At 42.3% G+C, this 19,577-nt stretch overlaps 1 protein-coding gene across 3 annotated transcripts in view; it reads left to right on the top strand.

Moving 5' to 3' along the window:
- Window positions 1-11,207: 11,207 nt before the first annotated feature.
- The window catches only part of DERA (deoxyribose-phosphate aldolase), a 112,997-nt gene continuing 104,627 nt past the window's right edge, over window positions 11,208-19,577 (top strand). For all 3 annotated transcript variants that reach the window (XM_043440412.1, XM_043440414.1, XM_043440413.1), the window contains exon 1: window positions 11,208-11,333. In XM_043440412.1, the coding sequence (XP_043296347.1) occupies window positions 11,303-11,333 (31 nt within the window). In that variant the 5' untranslated portion in view covers window positions 11,208-11,302. The remainder of the gene's footprint in view (window positions 11,334-19,577) is intronic.

The raw sequence follows: 19,577 nt of genomic DNA on the forward strand, positions 1-19,577 counted from the left end.
AAAAATCACGCAAAATCCCACTAGCCCCTAAAATCTATTAAAATTGATCATTGCACATTAGTATACCTTTGTGTGTATATACACAGAAGAGATTTTATAAGAATGGGGTTAATTTTAGTCCTGCACTGTGTTTCACTACCATTTTAAGTTCAGGTGGTACTCAAGAAGCCCTCTTACCACCCTTCTAATAAAATGGATCAACTCAGTTTAGATTTGTGATACATTTATTTTTTAATAATGTGGGAGGAATACTGAACTTGTTCGGAAATACCTCAGGCAAATGAATATCTCTGCCAAATTGCTTTTTCTCTCCTTATTTATCTGGTGGATGATCCTTGATAACTTCTTAAAAGAAATAACCAACCCAAAAATAAGTCTTTGAGAAAGCACAATAGGCTGTGACTGCCTTAGCGGGCCGAGAGGGGTGTTGCGGAGAGTCAACTGATGGTCCACATGTGGTCACCTGGGGGCGGGGGGGGGTTGTATTTTCTTGTCAGCTTGCCACATGCCTGATCTTTGCAGCAGCAGTATTCTCATTGTACCACAGATTCTAATCATACTCTGACCTACTGTAAATAAAGTTGAGCTTTATATGCACCAGATTGAAACTTTGAAATTGATTGGTAATTTATGAAGTTTGTGACCAAAGAGAATTTCTACCTAGGTTTCCTAAAGCTCTAAAGACCCTACATAAATGCATACTTAACACCATCCCTGGGTGGCAGATAGCTTGAAATCTCTAAAAGTTTAAGCATGGAAGCAACCTAGGTGTCCATCAACAGATGAATAGATCAAGAAAAAGTAGCTGTACATACATGCAATGGAATATCACTCAGCCATAAGAAGGAATGAATTTGAGTCAGTGCTAGTGAAATAGATGAACCTAGAGCCTGTTATATACAGAGTGAAGTAAGAAAGAAAATATATATATTAATGCATATATATGGAATCTAGAAGAATGGTGCTGATGAAACTATTTGCAGGGCAGGAATAGAGACCAGACAGGGAACAAACTTGTGGATGCTATAGGGGAAGGAGAGGGTGGGGTGAACTGACGGAGTAGCATGGAAACACGTTACCATGTGTAAAGGAGATAGCGGGAAGTTCCAGTGTAGTTGAGGGAGCTTAGCTCTCCTGTCTGATGACCTAGAGGGGTGGCGTGGGAAGGTGGGAGGGAGGGGACATGTGTATACTTGTGACTGATGAATGTATGGCAGAAACGAACACAACATTATAAAGCCAGTATCCTCCAATTAAAAGTTTTAAGTTGAATTTCGGGCCATGGAACTCTGTCATACCATAGCTTATAGTTGTGTAATTACAGTGTTCATGTTGGTCAGATCTCTGGTTGGTTGCATTGTATTAATTGTCAAGGTCTTAGGTTATTAGATTCTGATCATCCAGTTAAGTCATTTTAGGTTTCGGCTTTTGCCAAATTGAGTTGATCATTAGCTACTTTTGTTTGAGCAGCAGAGGATATGTCTTTAGGGAACTTGACTAGTTTAGCTCTGAGGGGTACCCTTGTGTTTCTTGGCGGCCTTGCACATGCTAAGTATACAAAGCACCTGACAGGCTGTGGGAACAGAAGGTGTTCGGTATCCTTTGTGTCTTAGTTTTCTATTGCTGCTGTAACAAACATCACAGGTTTATGGCTTGGAACAGCACAAACTCACCCGACGGTCCAGGCCGTCAGAAGGTTGAAATGAGTCTCACTGAGCTGGTGTTGGCAGAACTGCATTCCTTCTGGTAGGAGAGAATCTGTCTCCTTACTTTTTCCAGCTTCCAGAGGCCTCCGGCATTGCTTGGTTCATGGTCCTTTCCTCCATCGTCAAAGCCGACAACGTAGCATCTTCAAATCTCTGAGTCTCCCGCAACCCTCTTTCATGTCAAAGACATTTGTGATTGCATTGGACCCAAGTCAGTTCAAGATTCTTAATCCCAGCTGCAAAGTCCCTTTTGGCATGTAAGAAACATTCGAAAGTTCAGAGGTTAGGATATGGACATCTTTAGTGGGCCATTACTCTGCTTACCACACTTTATAATGGTGGAACCCTGTAGCAGAATTTATTTTAGCAAAAAGTTCAAGTTTGTATTTTAAAATTGTATCTGTCAAAGCCTCCAGTGTCCTGTGTGTTTTCTAACCCAGTGGTTACTTTCTGTTTTGATCTTAATGAAAGCTTTGCTGCTGCAATTTAGTCATAGTCAATGTCAGACTCTGTTGACCCCATGGGCTGTCGCCCTCCAGGCTCCTCTGTCCATGGGATTTCCCAGGCAAAAATACTGGAATGGGTTGCCATTTCCTTCTCCAGGGGATCTTCCCAACCCAGGGATTGAACCCGCATCTCCTGCATTGGCAGGCAGATTCTTTAGCACTGAGCCACCTGGGAAGCCCCCATAGCTTAACTTTAGCAACATTCAATTGTCTTACTTCCTTGTTTTTGAAGTTGTTGTTTTTTTTTTTACTTTATGAAACTTCTATCACACTTCTGATATTCCTTACATCTTTTTGACTGCTTCTGTATCTGCCAGCTCCTTTTATGCTTGACCTCAGGTCTGGTCTGTACTTTCTAGCCCTGGTCTCCAAAGAGAAAATGTAGGATTCAGTATCTTCTGAAATCTTTCAAATTCCTATATCCCATCTGCAGTCCTGAGCGCCAGAATTTAATATCACAGTTGCTGCTCCACTGTAACTGTTAGTAAGCATCTCAGGTTTACCTGTGGAAAACAAATCTTAATTTCTCAACCAAACCTATTTCCCCTCAACCTGTTACTCATTCCACTCATGGGCACTGCCTAATACTTCTTCAAGCTGAAAGACATAAAGTCCTTGAGTCTGTTCTCTTCCCCTATTTTTCGTCTCTGTGTAAGTCCTGTGGGTTCTTCTGAGTCTGTACTTGACTCATCTCTACAGTTACCACCCCAGGCCAGGCTGTTCCCATGTGGACTATTCTAGTGCCTAACTGTTCCCCTTTTATCCCTACTCCCTCACCTCGCCCTCATCCCATCCGTCCTCTGCATAGGAAAGCTAATCACTTGAGGGTTTGAAGAGGCCGAGTGACTGTCTTGTTTAAATCCATAGTATCTTCCTATGACACCATATTTTCACTATTTTCTGACTGCTGCCATCTGTGACTTCATTTTTCCCCTTGTTTGTACTTCCTTTAGCCATTGTGGCTTCAATTCTCAACATCTTTTTTTTTTTTTTAAGATTTTTGTTTTTGATGTTGGATCATTTTTAAAGTCTTTATCGTATATGTTACAATATTGCTTCTGTTTTATGTTTTGATTTTTTTTACCACAAGGCATGTGGAATCTTAGCTCCCCAACCATGAATCGAACCTGCGTCCCCTACATTGGATGGTGAAGTCTTAACTACTGGACCACCAGGGAAGTCCCTCACAAGGCTTTTGACTTGGCTTGCTTGCTATTTCTGCTACTTGGGCCACTCTTATTTAAATATTTGCATGGCTGGCCCTTTCTTGTGATTCAGGTGTCAAGTCCTTGTCACTTGCTATTTTGTCCTATTTAATCTTCCTGCTATCTGAAATAATCTTGTCTATTTTTTGTCTTCACCAATACTGCTTTGCTTAGAAAGGTGGCTGGTATATTGGAAGTGTTCTCGTAGATGTTGAAATAAGTCCCTAAAAAGCATCAAATCGCACCAGACCAGGGAGATGATTTTTCACCTATCGCCCATGGAGCAGACCTTTCTCCCCACTGAAAGTCAGATATGGCAGGCACCTACCCAAAGCACATGCCTCTCTCCAGTGAATTCACGTATAGCTTCAGCTGACCTGAGATTCAATCACCTACAAGGATTTCCGCTCGTGTGATGTCTCCCCATCTCCACTCTGCTTCCCATTCATTCTTCCTCTGCAGCTTCCTCTCCACATCCTAATCTCATTATAACTCAAATCCTGCCTAAATTTTAATAATTTACCCTATGCATCATTGCTTCTCAGTTTTAGTGTCATTTAGAGGTTTTTTCCTAAGAAACTAGGATTGAGTACAGTCAATTCTCAAGAATATTTCATGTCAGTAAATAAAATTAAACACATTATTATTATTTTGGCCACACAGTATGTGTTATCTTAGTTCTCTGACCAGGACTGGAACCGGAGGCCTTTGCATTGAAAACTCAGTCTTACCCACTGGACTGCCAGGGTAGTCCCAACACATTCATTTTAATGGCTATGAAATAGTAAAGATGTACCATAATAACTTACAGATTACATTTTTTAACAGTTCAAATTCAGTGGAATTATTAACTTAGCTGCCTGTTCCTCTTTCAGACCAAGGTGGAGGCAAATGGATGTAACTTTTCAGGACAGAGCAACAATAACATGGGGAATTGAAAATGCAGACCAAGGGAAAATATTTCTTTAGTAGGAACCTTATGTTCTACACCTGAATATTTTCAGACAGTGGTTCTGTTGGATTACTATATGTTATGGCACCCCAGGGGGGGATTCCTGAAGGAAAAGAATTACTGGAATACAAACATTCTCAGATAGGCCTAGCTTTGCTGAGCTATAAGAATGCACAATTGCCAGTGTGACATAGTATCACCTAGACAAGTGTGAGTTTAAAATCAATAGAGTTCCTGAAGAAACAAATGAGACATCTAACAAATTTACTTGAGTAAACAAGGCCAAAGTATGCATCTAAATGATAGCTAATGGACAGTAACAGTACTTTATAGGCTGAACTACTTTATGTAATTAATGAGAGAATAGAACTTGGTCAAGTGGAAAATAACTGGTTTGAGTTTACAGATGTGTGTGGAAATAGTATTTATTAAGTGACTTATGTTAGATTTTCCGCTTGGTTTTAAAATACTGTTATTTTTTAATTTTTCCAATAAAGCCATGAGATAGGTAATATCTCCATTATGCATATGGGAAACTTCATTTCAGAGGTTAAATGACTTGTCTAATGAGTCTGGCTTCAGAGAAATCATAGGAACAGTAAGTATGTGTCTGTGAGTTATACTGCCTGGGTTTGAATCATCCTCTAGCACTTATAGACTAATCTCTTTGAGCCTCAGTTTCTTTACCTATAAAAGGAGATGACAGTTTTCACACATAGATTTTTCTAGGGGGGAAGAGATCAAATAATTGATGGAGGGGCTTAACTCGTAGGAAGCACTTAATATAACCTAGTGCGTAAATGTTCAGTTCCTCAGTGGTGTCTGACTCTTTGCGACCCCGTGGACTGTAGCCCTGGACAGGCTACAGAGGACAGGCTCCTCTGTCCATGGGATTTCCCAGGCAAGAATACTGGAGTGAGTTGCCATTTCCTCCTCCAGGGGATTTTCCTGACCCAAGGATCAAACCTGTGTCTCCTGCATTGGTAACAGGATTTTTTTTACCACTGTGCCACCTGGGAAGCCCCAATATTATGTATTTATTCTATCAGTGATCCCTCCCAACTTTGGGATTTGTTGGAAAAATAGATGAAAACGATGGGGAGTGGGTGTCAGTGACAAGATAAAATGGTCTGCTTCTAATTTTGCCAAGTGAGCCTATTAAAACATCACCTACCACCACAATCTTCATGAAAGAAAGGACATTTTGAAATCCTAGTTGGTAGTGAAGGGCAGAGTCTCAGGATAAAGGGCTATTCCTTAAATTGAATAAATTTAGCTTCATAAAAAATACAGTATAATTCTTTTTTTATTTTTGGCCATGCCACACTGCTTGTGGGATCTTAGTTCTCTGACCAAGGATTGAACCTCAGCCCTCAGCAGTGACAGTACAGAGGCCTAACCACTGGACCACCCAGGAATTTCTTCTTATTTCACCATGAAGTAGGAATTAGAAGCTCTAGAAGTCACTCTACAGTTCTGAAATATTTCAATTCTAATATTCAAACTCTTTCCCAACCTTCCCTGTTTCTACAGTTTCCCCCATCTGAATTAGAAATACTATTGACAATCCACAGTCTAAGTGAATTTTTACCTAAGGAACGTGTGAATGACTGCTCTAAGAAATCATAGAGACTGCAGTTGAATATAGGACTTGTTAAAACAGTGGGCACTATGAGAAAGTAGCACAAACTGTGATAAATACTCATTCATCTAACAAATATTCTACTAGGCCTGGGTGTGTGACTAAGCAAACACAACTAGTTCATGCCCTTTGACCCTTAACATTTGGATTAGTCCTATCTCCCAGGTCAGGTAAGTTCTTAAGTTTTCAAGGTAAATAGAACATATTCTTAGAGCTTTAATTTTAACTGAAGGAGTCGGGGTGGGAGGGCTGGGAGATAAGTAATTTATCTGACAACTCGAAATTTTTATTAAAAAACATCCATGGATTTCCCTGGTGGTCCAATAATTGGAGTTTGCCTACCAATGCAGGGGACATGGGTTTGATTCTTGGTCCCGGAAGACCCCACACCCCTCGGGGCAACTAAGCCCATGCACCACAACTTCTGAGCCTGTGCTCCAGAGCCCATACTCTGGAGTGAAAGAAGCCCCTGCAATAAGAAGCCCACACACTGCAACTAGAGAGGACCCCCACCCACCTGCTGCAATTAGAGAAAGTTTGCACTCAGCAACAGAGACCCAGGGTAGCCAAAAAAAAAAAAAAAAATCCCATAGCCACAAAAAGGAATGGCATGCAAAATTTGCATGAGTAAAAAGAATACAATAAAGACAGATTTACCCTTGTAAAAGACAGTTTGGGCCAGAGCACGATTAGCATGCATGGTTTACTCTCTGCCTCGAGGCTGGTGATCCTTTGCACTTAGCTGGCGTAAACATCATCTGAGGGAATTTTTAAAAATACAGATTTCACGGTCCTAGAGATTATGATTCAGTAAGGCTGTGGTGAAGCCTAGAATCTGCTTTAGGAAAAATCTTTTGGGAGAGTCCAACATAGGAGTGGTGGCCCACGGATCTGAGAGGCCTTACCTTAAGGATGGATACTTCAGCAGTTTCAGAAGGCAAAAAATGTAAAACTGAAATTCGCAGAGTGAAATTTAGCAACGTTTCCTCATTAGGAAAAAAACAAAAACAAAACCCTGCACTTCCCCTAGTGGCTCAGTGGTAAAGAATCCACCTGCCAGTGCAGAAGACATGGGTTCGATCCCTGATCAGGGAAGATCCCACAAGCCTCAGAGCAACTAAACCTGAGAGCCACAACTACTGAGCCCACTTGCCGCAGCAGCGCAAGCCCGTGCATCCCAGAGCCCAGGCTCCGCAACAGAGAAGTCACTGCGACGAGAAACCCACGCACTGCAACTAGAGAGCAGTAGCCCCAACTCCCTGCAACTGGAGAAAAGCCCGTGCAGCAACGAAAACCCAACACAGCCACAAATAAATAAATACAAAATTTTTAAAAACCTCACTTTTTGCATTGTATCCCCACTGTCTCTGAATGCTGCCAATTTACAGTCAAACCGTAGAGATTAATCCCAGGTTCAGTTCAGTTCAGTTCAGTTGCTCAGTCATGTCCGACTCTTTGAGACCCCATGGACTGCAGCACCCTAGGCTTCCCTGCCCTTATTTTAACTTATATGCAGACTACATCATGAGAAATGCTGGGCTGGATGAAGCACAAGCTGGAATCAAGATTGCTGGGAGAAATATCAATAACCTCAGATATGCAGATGACACCACCCTTATGGCAGAAAACAAAGAATTAAAGAGCCTCTTGATGAAAGTGAAAGAGGAGAGTGAAACAGTTGGCTTAAAATGCTACATTCAGAAAATTAAGATCATGGCATCCGGTCCCATCACTTCATGGCAAACAGATGGGTAACAATGGAAACAGTGACAGACTTTATTTTTGGGGGCCCCAAATCACTGCAGATGGTGACTGCAGCCATGAAATTAAAAGACGCTTGCTCCTTGAAAGAAAAGCAGATTATGACCAACATAGACGGCATATTAAAAAGCAGAGACATTACTTCACTGACAAAAGTCTGTCTAGTCAAAGTTATGGTTTTACCAGTAGTCATGTATGCATGTGAGGGTTGGACTATAAAGAAAGCTGCGTGCTGAAGAATTGATGCTTTTGAACTGTGGTGTTGAAGAAGGCTCTTGAAAGTCCCTTGGACTGCAAGGAGATCCAACCAGTCAATCCTAAAGGAAATCAGTCCTGAATTTTCATTGGCAGGACTGATGCTGAAGCTGAAACTCCAGTACTTTGGCCACCTGATGTGAAGAACCGACTCATCTGAGAAGACCCTGATGCTGGGAAAGATGGAAGGCAGGAGGAGAAGGGGACGACAGAGGAGGAGATGGTTGGATGGCATCACTGACTCAATGGACATGAGTTTGAGTAAACTCCGGGAGTTGGTGATGGACAGTGAAGCCTAGTGTGCTGCAGTCCATGGGGTTGCAAAGAGTCAGACACAACTGTGCAACTGAACTGAACTGATGACTACAAGGGATCTTGTTTTTGTTAATTTATCACAGGCCCAGTGGCCTTGGCTAATGTTGGTATTCTGTAAAACTGTATTATATTCTACTGGGGAACATGGTGGTCTAGCTTTGAGTGTTAGGCCAGCTCCGGGCTTTCAGGGTGAAGATAAAAATAGGTAAAATATTATTATACAGGACTTATCTGGTAGTCCAGTGGTTAAAAATCTGCTTGCCAATGCAAGAGACATGGGTTTGATCCCTGGTCAGGGAAGATCTCATATGCCTTGGAACAGCTAAGCCTGTGCACCACAAATACTGAAGGCTGCATGCCTAGTGCCTGTGCTCTGCAACAAGAGAAGCCAGTGCAATGAGAAGTGTGCACACCGGAAAGAAGAGTAGCTCCTGCTTGCTACAACTAGAGAAAGCCCATGCACAGCAACGGAGACCGCAGTTCAGTTCAGTTCAGTTGCTCAGTTGTGTCCAACTCCTTGCAACCCCATGGACCGCAGCACGCCAGGCCTCCCTGCCCATCGCCAACTCCTGGAGTTTAACCAAACTCACGTCCATTGAGTCAGTGATGCCATCCAACCATCTCATCCTCTGTCGTCCCCTTCTCCTCCTGCCCTCAATCTTTCCCAGCATCAGGGTCTTTTCAAATTAGTCAGTTCTTCGCATCAGGTGGCCAAAGTGTTGGAGTTTCAGCTTCAACATCAGTTCTTCCAATAAACACTCAGAACTGATCTCCCTTAGGATGGACTGGTTGGATCTCCTTGCAGTCCAAGGGACTCTCAAGAGTCTTCTCCAACACGACAGTTCAAAAGCATCAATTCTTCGGTGCTCAGCTTCCTTTACAGTCCAACTCTCACATCTATACATGACCACTGGAAAAACCATAGCCGTGAATAGATGGACCTTTGTTGGCAAAGTAATGTTTCTGCTTTTTAACAAGCTGTATAGGTTTGTCATAACTTTCCTTCCAAGGAGTAAGTGTCTTTTAATTTCATGGCTGCAATCACCATCTGCAGTGATTTTGGAGCCCCCCAAAAATAAAGTCTGCCACTGCTTCCACTGTTTCCCCATTTATTTGCCATGAAGTGATGGGACTGGCTGCCATGATCTTAGTTTTCTGAATGTTGAGCTTTAAGCCAACTTTTCCAGTCTCCTCTTTCATGTTCATCAAGAGGCTCTTTAGTTCTTCTTCACTTTCTGCCATAGGGGTGGTTTCATCTGCATATCTGAGGTTAATGATATTTCTCCCTGCAATCTTGATTCCAGCTTGTGCTTCATCCAGCCCAGGGTTCTCATGATGTACTCTGTATATAAGATAAATAAGCAGGGTGACAATATACAGATCTACGGCAACCAAAAAATGAAATAAATAAACAATTTTAAAAATGCTTTTTTATATATGAATGGGATGTAGACACATCCAAAATGTTCAGCAATTGGCTTTGGGCTGACAAGGATGAGAGGCAGTTCCATGTAGAGGGAAAGGACTGGAATTACTTTTCCTATGAAGCCTATAGTTACTGTGTGAAGCCGACAATAACATTAACAGCTTCCACTTGTTGAGCCCCTACTAAGTGCCACAATGTGTATTGTACTACTACTTTACACACACACAACTTTGCAAGTCAAATCTGTTTTGATCATCTGTATTTTACAGGAAGTAATATTCTTAGAATCAGCTAGTCATTAGATGGAATTGCTGGTGTATTAAGGAATTGGACCCATTTGGAGTCTGCTCACTTTCCACTGGCCTTCCCCAGTGGCTCAGCTGGTAAAGAATATGCCTGCCAATGCAGGCAACACAAGAGACGTGGGTGGGGAAGATTCCGTGGAGAAGGAAATGGCAACCCACTCCAATATTCTTGCCTGGAAAATTCCATGGACAGAGGAGCCTGGCTGGCTACAGTACATGAGGTCGGAAAGAGCTGGACAGGACTGAGCACACATGCAGTTTCCACTAGGCCAGGATCTCTCTGCTCATAACTTTGATGTCTCTATGTACAACAATGGAGAATATAGTACATGCTTGGCAGGATTGTTCTGAGACTCCATTGCTATCATCTCTCTGAAAGTACCTAGCCTAGTAACTGGCTCATGGTAAACAAACTGTAACTAAGTTTTCCCTCTTTCATCAGAGTGGAGCTGTCTCTGATGGTGAGTAGGGAGTTGATCAATGGCTGTATTGAGTTACTGCAGTTAACTTAAACCTCCAGGTCATAAAAAAGTCAGGCTGAAAAAATTCACAGAATTAGAGTTCTAGAGGTCCAAGATGTTGTCAAGGTACTTTCTTACAGATGAAAAAACCGAAGCTTAAAAAGGCAGTTATGGCCAGTGTCACACTTAATCGCTTTCAGAGCAAAGCTGAGACCCCAGGTCTTCCCATTCTTAAGCCCCCTGGTTTTTCAGGCCACAGAGCTGCTTCTCTTCAGGAAGCCTAGGTTAGAAGTCACAGGACTTGGGACTCCGGCGTGCAGGTTGGTCGCCCTTAAAAAGCTCGGGGACCACCGATGCCCTTTCAGGTGTGGGGCTGCAGAGCTCTGCCAACAGTAACTGGGAGGAGCTTCTCCCGTCTTGTTTTGTAACCCGGGAAAAGTTTCAAAATGCTTTTTGTTTAGTGCAGTCGGTAACTGAAGTATTTGACGACGAGTTCTCGCAGCATGATTTGCGGAAATTAATACGGGAGTTTCGCGCCTGGCGGAGAGGACCGAGGAGGCTAGGTGATGCGACTTCCTCTTCAGTCCGAGGGGTCAGGTTCCAGCCATCCGGGGCTGTTCAATGGTTCCGCCCCCAGATGGGCGTGACCTGGCGGAAGAGGGCCGTGGCCTGGCGAAGCAGGGGTGGGGCGAAGCAGGAGCTGGAGGAAGGAGGAAGGGCGGTGCAGAGGCGGGCTCCCGGAGCCAGCTGTGCTTGGGCTTCCCAGACATGTCGGCGCACCAGCAGGGCACGGAGCTCGGTAAGGGCCCGCAATCGCTCCATCTCCTCTCCATTGCTCTCGATCCCTTGCTTCCTCCAGCCTTGCGGCGCCCGGTGCCCTGGCCAGGGGTCCCCGAGGCGCGTGCTAGACCGGTCGGGTGGCGCAGGCGCGGGGGCAGCAACCCAGGAGATTCAACCCTTGGGCACGTGGACCCTGCAAGTCTTGACTCACGAACCTTATATTTATAAGCGGAGGAAGTAATCGGAAGAGATTCGACTTTGATCTTTCAGCTCATTCGTTCACCTGGTTGCAAAGAACAGCAACAGTAACCAAAAAACCCAAAGACCCGCAAACAAACCAGATGAAAACCTCGGTTCCATATTCTTAATAGAATTACCTTGCGCTATTTAATGCTGGTTTTCCATGGGTTATTGTTGGCACAGCTCTATGTCCAGAGCGGTCGTACTATTGAAAAAGTTGTCAAGTCTCTGGACTATGTGCTGTATGCTAAGTCACTTCAGTCGTGTCCGACTCTGTGACACTACTGATTGTAGGTTCCTGTGTCCATGGGATTCTCCAGACAAGAGGACTGGAGTGGGTTGCTATTGCCTCCTCCCGGAGATCTTCCCGACCCAGGGATCGAACCTGCGTCTCTAGTGTTTTCTTGCATTGTGAGGCGGTTCTTTACCACTAGCGCCACCTGGCACTATATAGTCCGTCCCTGGATTATATAATTTAATAGAAATTGTATGATTTTATAGGTACAATGATTTCTAAAAATGCTTGAATTATTTTGCCATTTATTTCATTTCATTGATATTATCAAATATTTCTGGCAAGAAAACTTAGTTTTGATTTTCCTGAATGTGAATAATTTGTAATTCAGACAGCAAAACCGTGATGGAGCCAAAGTTTAGGGATCTTAGTTTAAGTATGATAGCTTGCTTATCTGTATTCTGAATCTTCACTTTAGCTGTGTGACTTTGGGCAAATAACTGTGCTTCAATTTCTTAATCTGTTAAATGGTTATAATAGTAGCACTTGTTTGGAGATTAAAGGAGAGGGTTTAACTGATACATTGTGAGCACCTAGTATACTATTATATACCATATACTTACTATTATGTACTATTTGTGTGGAGAAGGAAATGGCGAACCTCTCCAGTGTTCTTGGCCTGGAGAATTCCGTGGACAGAGGAGCCTGGTGGGCTACAGTCCATGGGGTTGCAAAGAGTAGGAAACGACTGAGTGACTAACACACACACACACACACTATTTGTGAGTACCTAGTAAACGATTATACACCATATATATAGTAAGTATAACGTATATAAGTATAACGTATATAATAGTTTACTGCTGCTGCCGCTGCTGCGTCGCTTCAGTCGTGTCCGACTCTGTGCGACCCCATAGACGGCAGCCCACCAGGCTCCCCCGTCCCTGGGATTCTCCAGGCAAGAACACTGGAGTGGGTTCACAAATAGTATGTAATCGTACTCACAATGTGCCAAGTAAGTATACAATAGTATAAGGAGAATTCTATTTTTAGGGGCCAATTTTGAGAAAATTAGCTATAAATTTATATAATACATATAGGTACTTTTTTTTTTTCCCTCTAAAAGTGTTCTCATTAAAACAGCCTGGACTTCATGAGGTGGTCCAGAACTTTTGTCAAACGGTAGAAGCTTGTCTTTATGAAGGCAGGTGATTTCCTCACCACGTTGAGTCACCTTTACTCACTGCCCTTTAGTAGGTTATATTTTAAACTCTAGTTGTATCTTTGAAATGTGGACTTTAGTAAAAAAAAAAGGAGTTTCCTAGATTGGAAGATCCAGAAAGATGATGGATGGAGAATAAGAATGGGCATAGGCCTTAGTCACCTTGCTATCTTCAGGGTATGGCTGTGACTCTGTTTACCATTTGATGCACTCTTGTTTCACCAAAATGTAGAAGTTTTTCTTTCAAGAAGCACAATTAAACCATTTTTTGCTTTTTTTTCTTGAGCTATAATTGACATAGAATATTTTAATTTTATTTGCAAGAATTAGAATCATGTTCATTTCTTCATTGAAAAATAGCAGTATAGACAAAAGAAAAACAATTGCTATGTAGAAACTATAGAAAAATTGGTTTTTGTAGACAAAAACCAATTGCTATGTAGAATAATAGTACATGTAATTTTTATGCAGCTATTTAAATGATCATAGTTTTGTTTTATTCTCTTTGTTTAAATAACATCAAATATATTTCTTGGGTGTTTTTCCTTCACTGGTATTAATCATTAATCCAGACAGAGATTTAGCCTAAAATGCTAAAATAAGTTATTTGAAATATTTATGTAGTGGGAAAAAATAATTCAGTATTAATTTATGCAGTATATTACTTAGTGCCTTAGTCTTTTGAAATAAACACTAACTTTTTAAAATAAATGAACTTTTAATCCTTTATTGGGTTGGGAAGATCTGTTGGGGAAGGGATAGGCTGCTTACTTGAGTGTTCTTGGGCTTCCTTTGTGGCTCAGCTGGTAAAGAACCTGCCTGCAATGTGGGAGACCTGGGTTCGATCCCTGGGTTGGGAAGATCCCCTGGAGAAGGGAAAGGCTATGCACTCCAGTATTCTAGGCTGGAGAATTCCATGGACTGTATAGTCCAGGGGGTTGGAAAGAGTTGGACACGACTGCGTGACTTTCACTTCACACCTTGATTATAATTAGATTGTAGATTGGCCTATGGCTCTCAAACCTGAGTGCATTTCAGAACCACTGGAATGGTTGGGTCCCATGTCCAGAGCTTCTGATTCATTGAGATCTCAATTTGTATTTCTAATGAGCTGTCACCTAATGTTAATGCTGTAGGTCCAGGAGCCACACTCTTAAGAAAGCAAGCACCTTGTCCAAAGCCACAAGCTACTCAAAAGCTAGACCAACTCTAGGGTTCTTTTTCCTTCTGATTCCAAACTAGTCAAGCCTTCTCCATAGGAAGACACAGCTGTCAACTACCCACTTACAGCCAACACTGCTCAAAGAAAAAGATATAATCTATCTAACTATAATCTTTATAGTTCTGTGGTGCACCTTTGGCCCTTTGTTGTTATTCTTTAGTTGCTAAGTCATCTCCAACTCTTTGCGACTCCATGAACTGTAGCCCACAAGGTTCCTCTGTCCATGGGATTCTCCAGGCAAGAATACTGGAGTAGGCTGCCATGCCCTCCTCCAGGGGATCCTCCTGACCCAGGGATCAACCCATGTCTCCAGCGTCTCCTGCGTTGGCAGGTGGGTTCTTTACCTCTAGAGCCACGTGGAAGTTTGAGTGATGTTCTACCTTCTTTCTCTTTTCTGAATATCATTAAAATTCAGTTTTGTTACTTCTGTCTTTAAAGAGATCTCAAGAGGCTTATGAAGGATATTGGCAGTGTGGCTTCCTTTCAAATGTGATATTCTTTGGGGGTATCTGGACAGTGGGGGTGTTGTATTAGGTGACCTCTGAGGATTTCTCTGCTCTGTGTCTGCTGGTATATCTGCAAGCTCTTGTGTGTGTGCTTGCATGCTGAATCATGTCCAGCTCTTTGCAACCCTGTGGACAATAGCTTGCCAGGCTCCTCTGTCCATGGGATTCTCCAGGCAAGAGTACTGGAGTGGATTGCCGTTCCCTTCTCCAGGGGATCTTCCCAACCCAGGGATCGGACCTGCATCTCCTGCATTGCAGGAAGACTTTACCTGCTGACCTATCGGGGAAGCCAAGCTCTTGTATGCAAAAAGGAAATTTTCAAAGATTTCTGAAAAACAGAAAAAAAAAAAAGAAAAAACTCATTGAAAACTGATTTTTAGTTGAGACGGGTTGGGGACAATTCTATGAATTTTTTGTTTTGCAGTAAAAAGAAATTGTTTTAGGCATATATTTACAATTGGAATGATCAGGAGCCATGATTACTGAGGAATCTGTTTTGCTCTGTAGAAGCATTTTTTGTAATTAAAGTAGAACAGACAGGGCAATTTATTTGCTTAAAATATAGTTAAAGGAGATCAGCTTTGGATTAATTGCTAAACCAAGAAGCAAGATGGAATTTTGTACTTTACGAAATACATTTATTCATTCAAAAGTTGTTATTGAGTAGCAGTTGTGAACTGGTTGACATTACCTGGGCTCTAGGGATACAACATGGACAAGGGGAGTCCCTACCTTCACAGAACTAGGTCTGATGGCTAGCTGCATCGAACCAAGCTGCAGTTAAAATAAGTGCAAATGTGATACGCTGTTACTTTCCATTTATTTTATTTTAGATAGTTATGCCTAACCTGTACCTTAAATGAGTTACCATAACAGAGAAGACTCTTGAGAGCCCCTTGAACTTCAAGGAGATCAAACCAGTCAATCCTAAAGAAAATCAACCTTGAATATTCATTGGAAGGACTGATGCTAAAACTGATGTTCCAGTACTTTGGCCACCTGATGTGAAGAGCCAACTGATTGGAAAAGACCGTGGTGCTGGGAAAGATTGAGGGCTGAGGAGAAGGGGATAACAGAGGATGAGATGATTGGATGGCATCATCAACTCAATGGACATGAGTTTGAGCAAACTCCGGGAGACAGTGAAGGACAGGAAAGCCTAGAGTGCTGCTTATGGGATCGCAGTTTAAGTTTAAGTTTATGGGATCGCAAAGAGTAGGACACAACTGAGTGACTGACCAATAGCAACAACAGCAAGGGCTATTTCCTCAAAGACTGCAACGACACTGTGGTCCTCAAATTGAAAATTTTAACCTGAATTTAGTATTATCATCCAACCCACAACTTCATGTTTAGCCAGTTGTCCAAATAATATTTGTTTAGTTCAAAAAAAATTCATTTCAGAATCATGTGTTGCCTTGAATCGTCATGTCTCTTTAATTGTCTTCAGGCTGAAATGATTGCTTAGTGTTTTGTTGACTTTTGCAGTACAGAGGCCAGTAGTTTAACAGAATGTTCCTCTGTTTCTGTTTGCCATGTTTGTGGTTAGATTTAGATTATGTATCCTTGGCAGGAATTTCACAGCAATGATGCTGTGTGCTTCTCATTGCATCCTATTAAGTAGCCCATGATATTGATTTGTCTCACTATTTCTGTTCATTTTGATCATTCGATTAAGGTGTTGTCTCCTAGGCTTCCCCACTGTAAAGTTACTTTTTTAACCTTTGTAATTCATGTGTCTTTTGTGTTGTGGTACTTTGAAGCTATTTAAGTACCCTGTTTCTCTGCAAATTTTCCATTTATTTATGTTTGTTTTTATTACTATACATTTGAGGTTTCCTATTTTTTTCAGATGGGTTGTAGTTTTTACTATTATTATTTAATATTGAAGTTGTTGAGGTTTTGCTAATGGGATTCTCTTCATCCTAGCTCCTCTCTCTTTTTAACATGTCTCATTGTTTACTTCATTCTTTTTTGGCTTAATAAGGTGTTCCAGGCTTCTCTTATATTGGATTGGCTAAAAAATTTGTTCCGATTTTTCCATAACATCTTATGGGAAAGCCCAAATGAACGCTTTGGCCAACCCAATACGTCCCCTGGTGACTCAGATGGTAAAGAATCTGCCTGAAATGTGGGATGCCCGGGTTCAATCCCTGGGTCGGCAAGATTGCCCGGAGAAGGGCATGCCAACCCACTCCAGTATTCTTGCCTGGAGATTATGTGGACAGAGGAGCCTGGTGGGCTACATACAGTTCATGGGGTTGCAAACAGTCAGACACTACTGAGTGACTACACTTTTACTTTCAATACTTTCCCTGTCTCAGCACTAGAGTCAGCTCTTTCTCCAAGGAATGTTTTTTTCAGTGGATAATGGTATTTAGAAGCCATGATCTGGGCAGTAGGTATGGAGACTTGTGTGTTCCTGCTCCTAAGCCCCTCATTGGTAGAGTTAGACTTTGTACACACACACACACACATTTACTTCTATAACTACCTACTTATCATCTATCTATATCTCTCTATATGGTGAAAACCATGAATTCACACCAATTCTTCCAATTCCAGACCAGCATCACAGATTTATTCAGTTTTTCTTCCTTTGCATGTTTGAAACCCTTCACATGCTGGGTTGTACATGCTCCGTGCCCAGTAGACATTCTTGACTTTCTCGAGTTCTGACCCCCTGCGCTGGGCACCCGCATCCAGCCTATACTGCAACTACTGCATCACCTGCTGCCCACATCGATTCCCCCCGGCAGGTCTGTGCTTCTCTGGCTCAGTGACTCCCCTGCTTCCCAGGGTGGGGGTAAGGTTTAGGACAATTGTTAGGAGAGGACAGGGACCAGAACACATTAAAAAAAATTTATTCTTATGTATTATAAACTTACACACATTAAAAAAGAAAAAAAAAGAGCGAAGTAGAGTTCCTGCTGTTCCTGGCACTTGTTCCTTGTTGCTCATGATAATGGCTGGGATGCCAAAGTGAGCATAGCCTGGTCTCTGCTTTCCTGAAGCTCACAGTCAACTAAGGGGGGACTGTCTTGTATAAAAAGTTATCACAGGATGATACAGGTGGCCATATTGTTGTTGTTATTGTTTAGTCGCTCAGTTGTGTCTGACTCTTTGCGACCCTGTGGTCTGCAGCACCTCAGGCTGTCCTGTCCTTCACCATCTCCTGGAGTTTGTTCAAACTCATGCCATATAGAAGTAATCAAATTGGAAAGTTACAGAGGAATTTACAGGTAGTCCAGGGCAGATTTTTGGAAAGGATGTTTTTGACAGGGAGTAAGGAACTGACCCACAACAGCCTGGCATGTTGCATTAACTATAGGAACCCAATTTTCAGATTTCTAGTGCAATCTTCTCATTCTGTAATGACTAACCATAATATTTTAGTGAAGAAAGAAGAAAAAAGTCCTTCATATTCTGTGTATGAAATTCATAAACAGAGTCAATATATAATCATGTACACGTTTAGGTTTTTAAAAAAATATTTATTTGTTTAGGCTGTGCTGGGTCTTAGTTTCGACTCAGGGTTGTGGGATGTGGAATCTAGTTCCCCGACCAGGGATCCAACTCAGATCCCCTTCATTGGGAGCTTGTAGTGTTACCCACTGTACCACCGGAGAATTTCCATACTTTTAGGTTTTAAATGGGACCGCCTTTTCTGATCCTGAACTTTGATTTTATATTAGAAGTCTTTTACCCTTTGCTTATAAGCACAAGTGATAAGGCTATCTTTTATTATTCTGATACTATTTTGATAAATGGCTTCCCACGTGGCTCAGTGGTAAAGAATCTGCCTGCCAATGTAAGTGACGCAGAACACGTGGGTTCGATACCTGGATTGGAAAGATCCCCTGGAGGAGGAAATGGCAACCCACTCCAGGATTATGGCCTGAAAAATCTCATGGACAGAGGAACCTGGTGGGCTGCAGTCCAGGGGGTCCCAAAGAGTCAGACACAACTGAGGAAGCACGTGTGATGCATGATTTTAGGAAATAGCAGTATAAAGGAATCATTTGTGTTTGTGGTATAATTAAATAATTAACAGTCCTGCATGGTGCCTGCTAAGTTAAAAAAATAAAGCATCTGAGCTCTGTGGAATTTAATTGTTAGAAGGGAAGACAGACTTCAAGCGCTCATGTGAAACGGGATGCTTCTGCCAGGAAAGAAAGGCTAGTCAGCGAGACAGCGCAGAGAGCCCCGGAGGATGCGGTTTAGACGTGTCACTAGAAATTGTTTAAGTGGAGAGCGTCGGCGCTTTTAAAACACTGCCTGTCACTGGAGGATTGGGTCACCTTGAAATGTGTTCATCTTTGAGTTAAAGGCATGAAAAGGCACTTTGAAATTTTCCGGTTAACTTTGGTGTGTGTCGTGTGTGTGTCTGCAGTTGTATCTCTCCTCCGCCCGCCTCTGCCGTTCACAGGCAGCTCCCTGGAAACCAGAGTGGTTGCACGAGAAGGATAAATGTTTCATCTCCATTCCAGCAAACTATACAGAGTTTTTGAAAATGTGGAGACACTCCAGGCTGTGAGTTCTGACTCTCTTTGTAGAGTCGGGCCTTCCTGCCCTAAAGCAGAGTCTGAGATAAGAGCAACCTCCGGTAGTTCCTTCCTAAAAAGGTGCCACTTAGCTGGTGCCTTGGTTCTCTTGGACTGTGGTTAATAATGTCGGGATTGTGGCCTTTAATGCTGGCGGAAATAATCCAAATTAACTGCTCTTGTAATCTAGGTTCAGATAAGCTTTTCAACTGAACACCTAGTGGACCCAACTCTTGCCCCATGGCCACAAGGTAGAGGGTGTGTGTGTGTGTGTGTGTGTGTGTGTGTGTGTGT

This window comes from Cervus canadensis, chromosome 21 (genome assembly GCF_019320065.1).
Source record: "Cervus canadensis isolate Bull #8, Minnesota chromosome 21, ASM1932006v1, whole genome shotgun sequence".
NCBI classification, from domain to species: domain Eukaryota; kingdom Metazoa; phylum Chordata; class Mammalia; order Artiodactyla; family Cervidae; genus Cervus; species Cervus canadensis.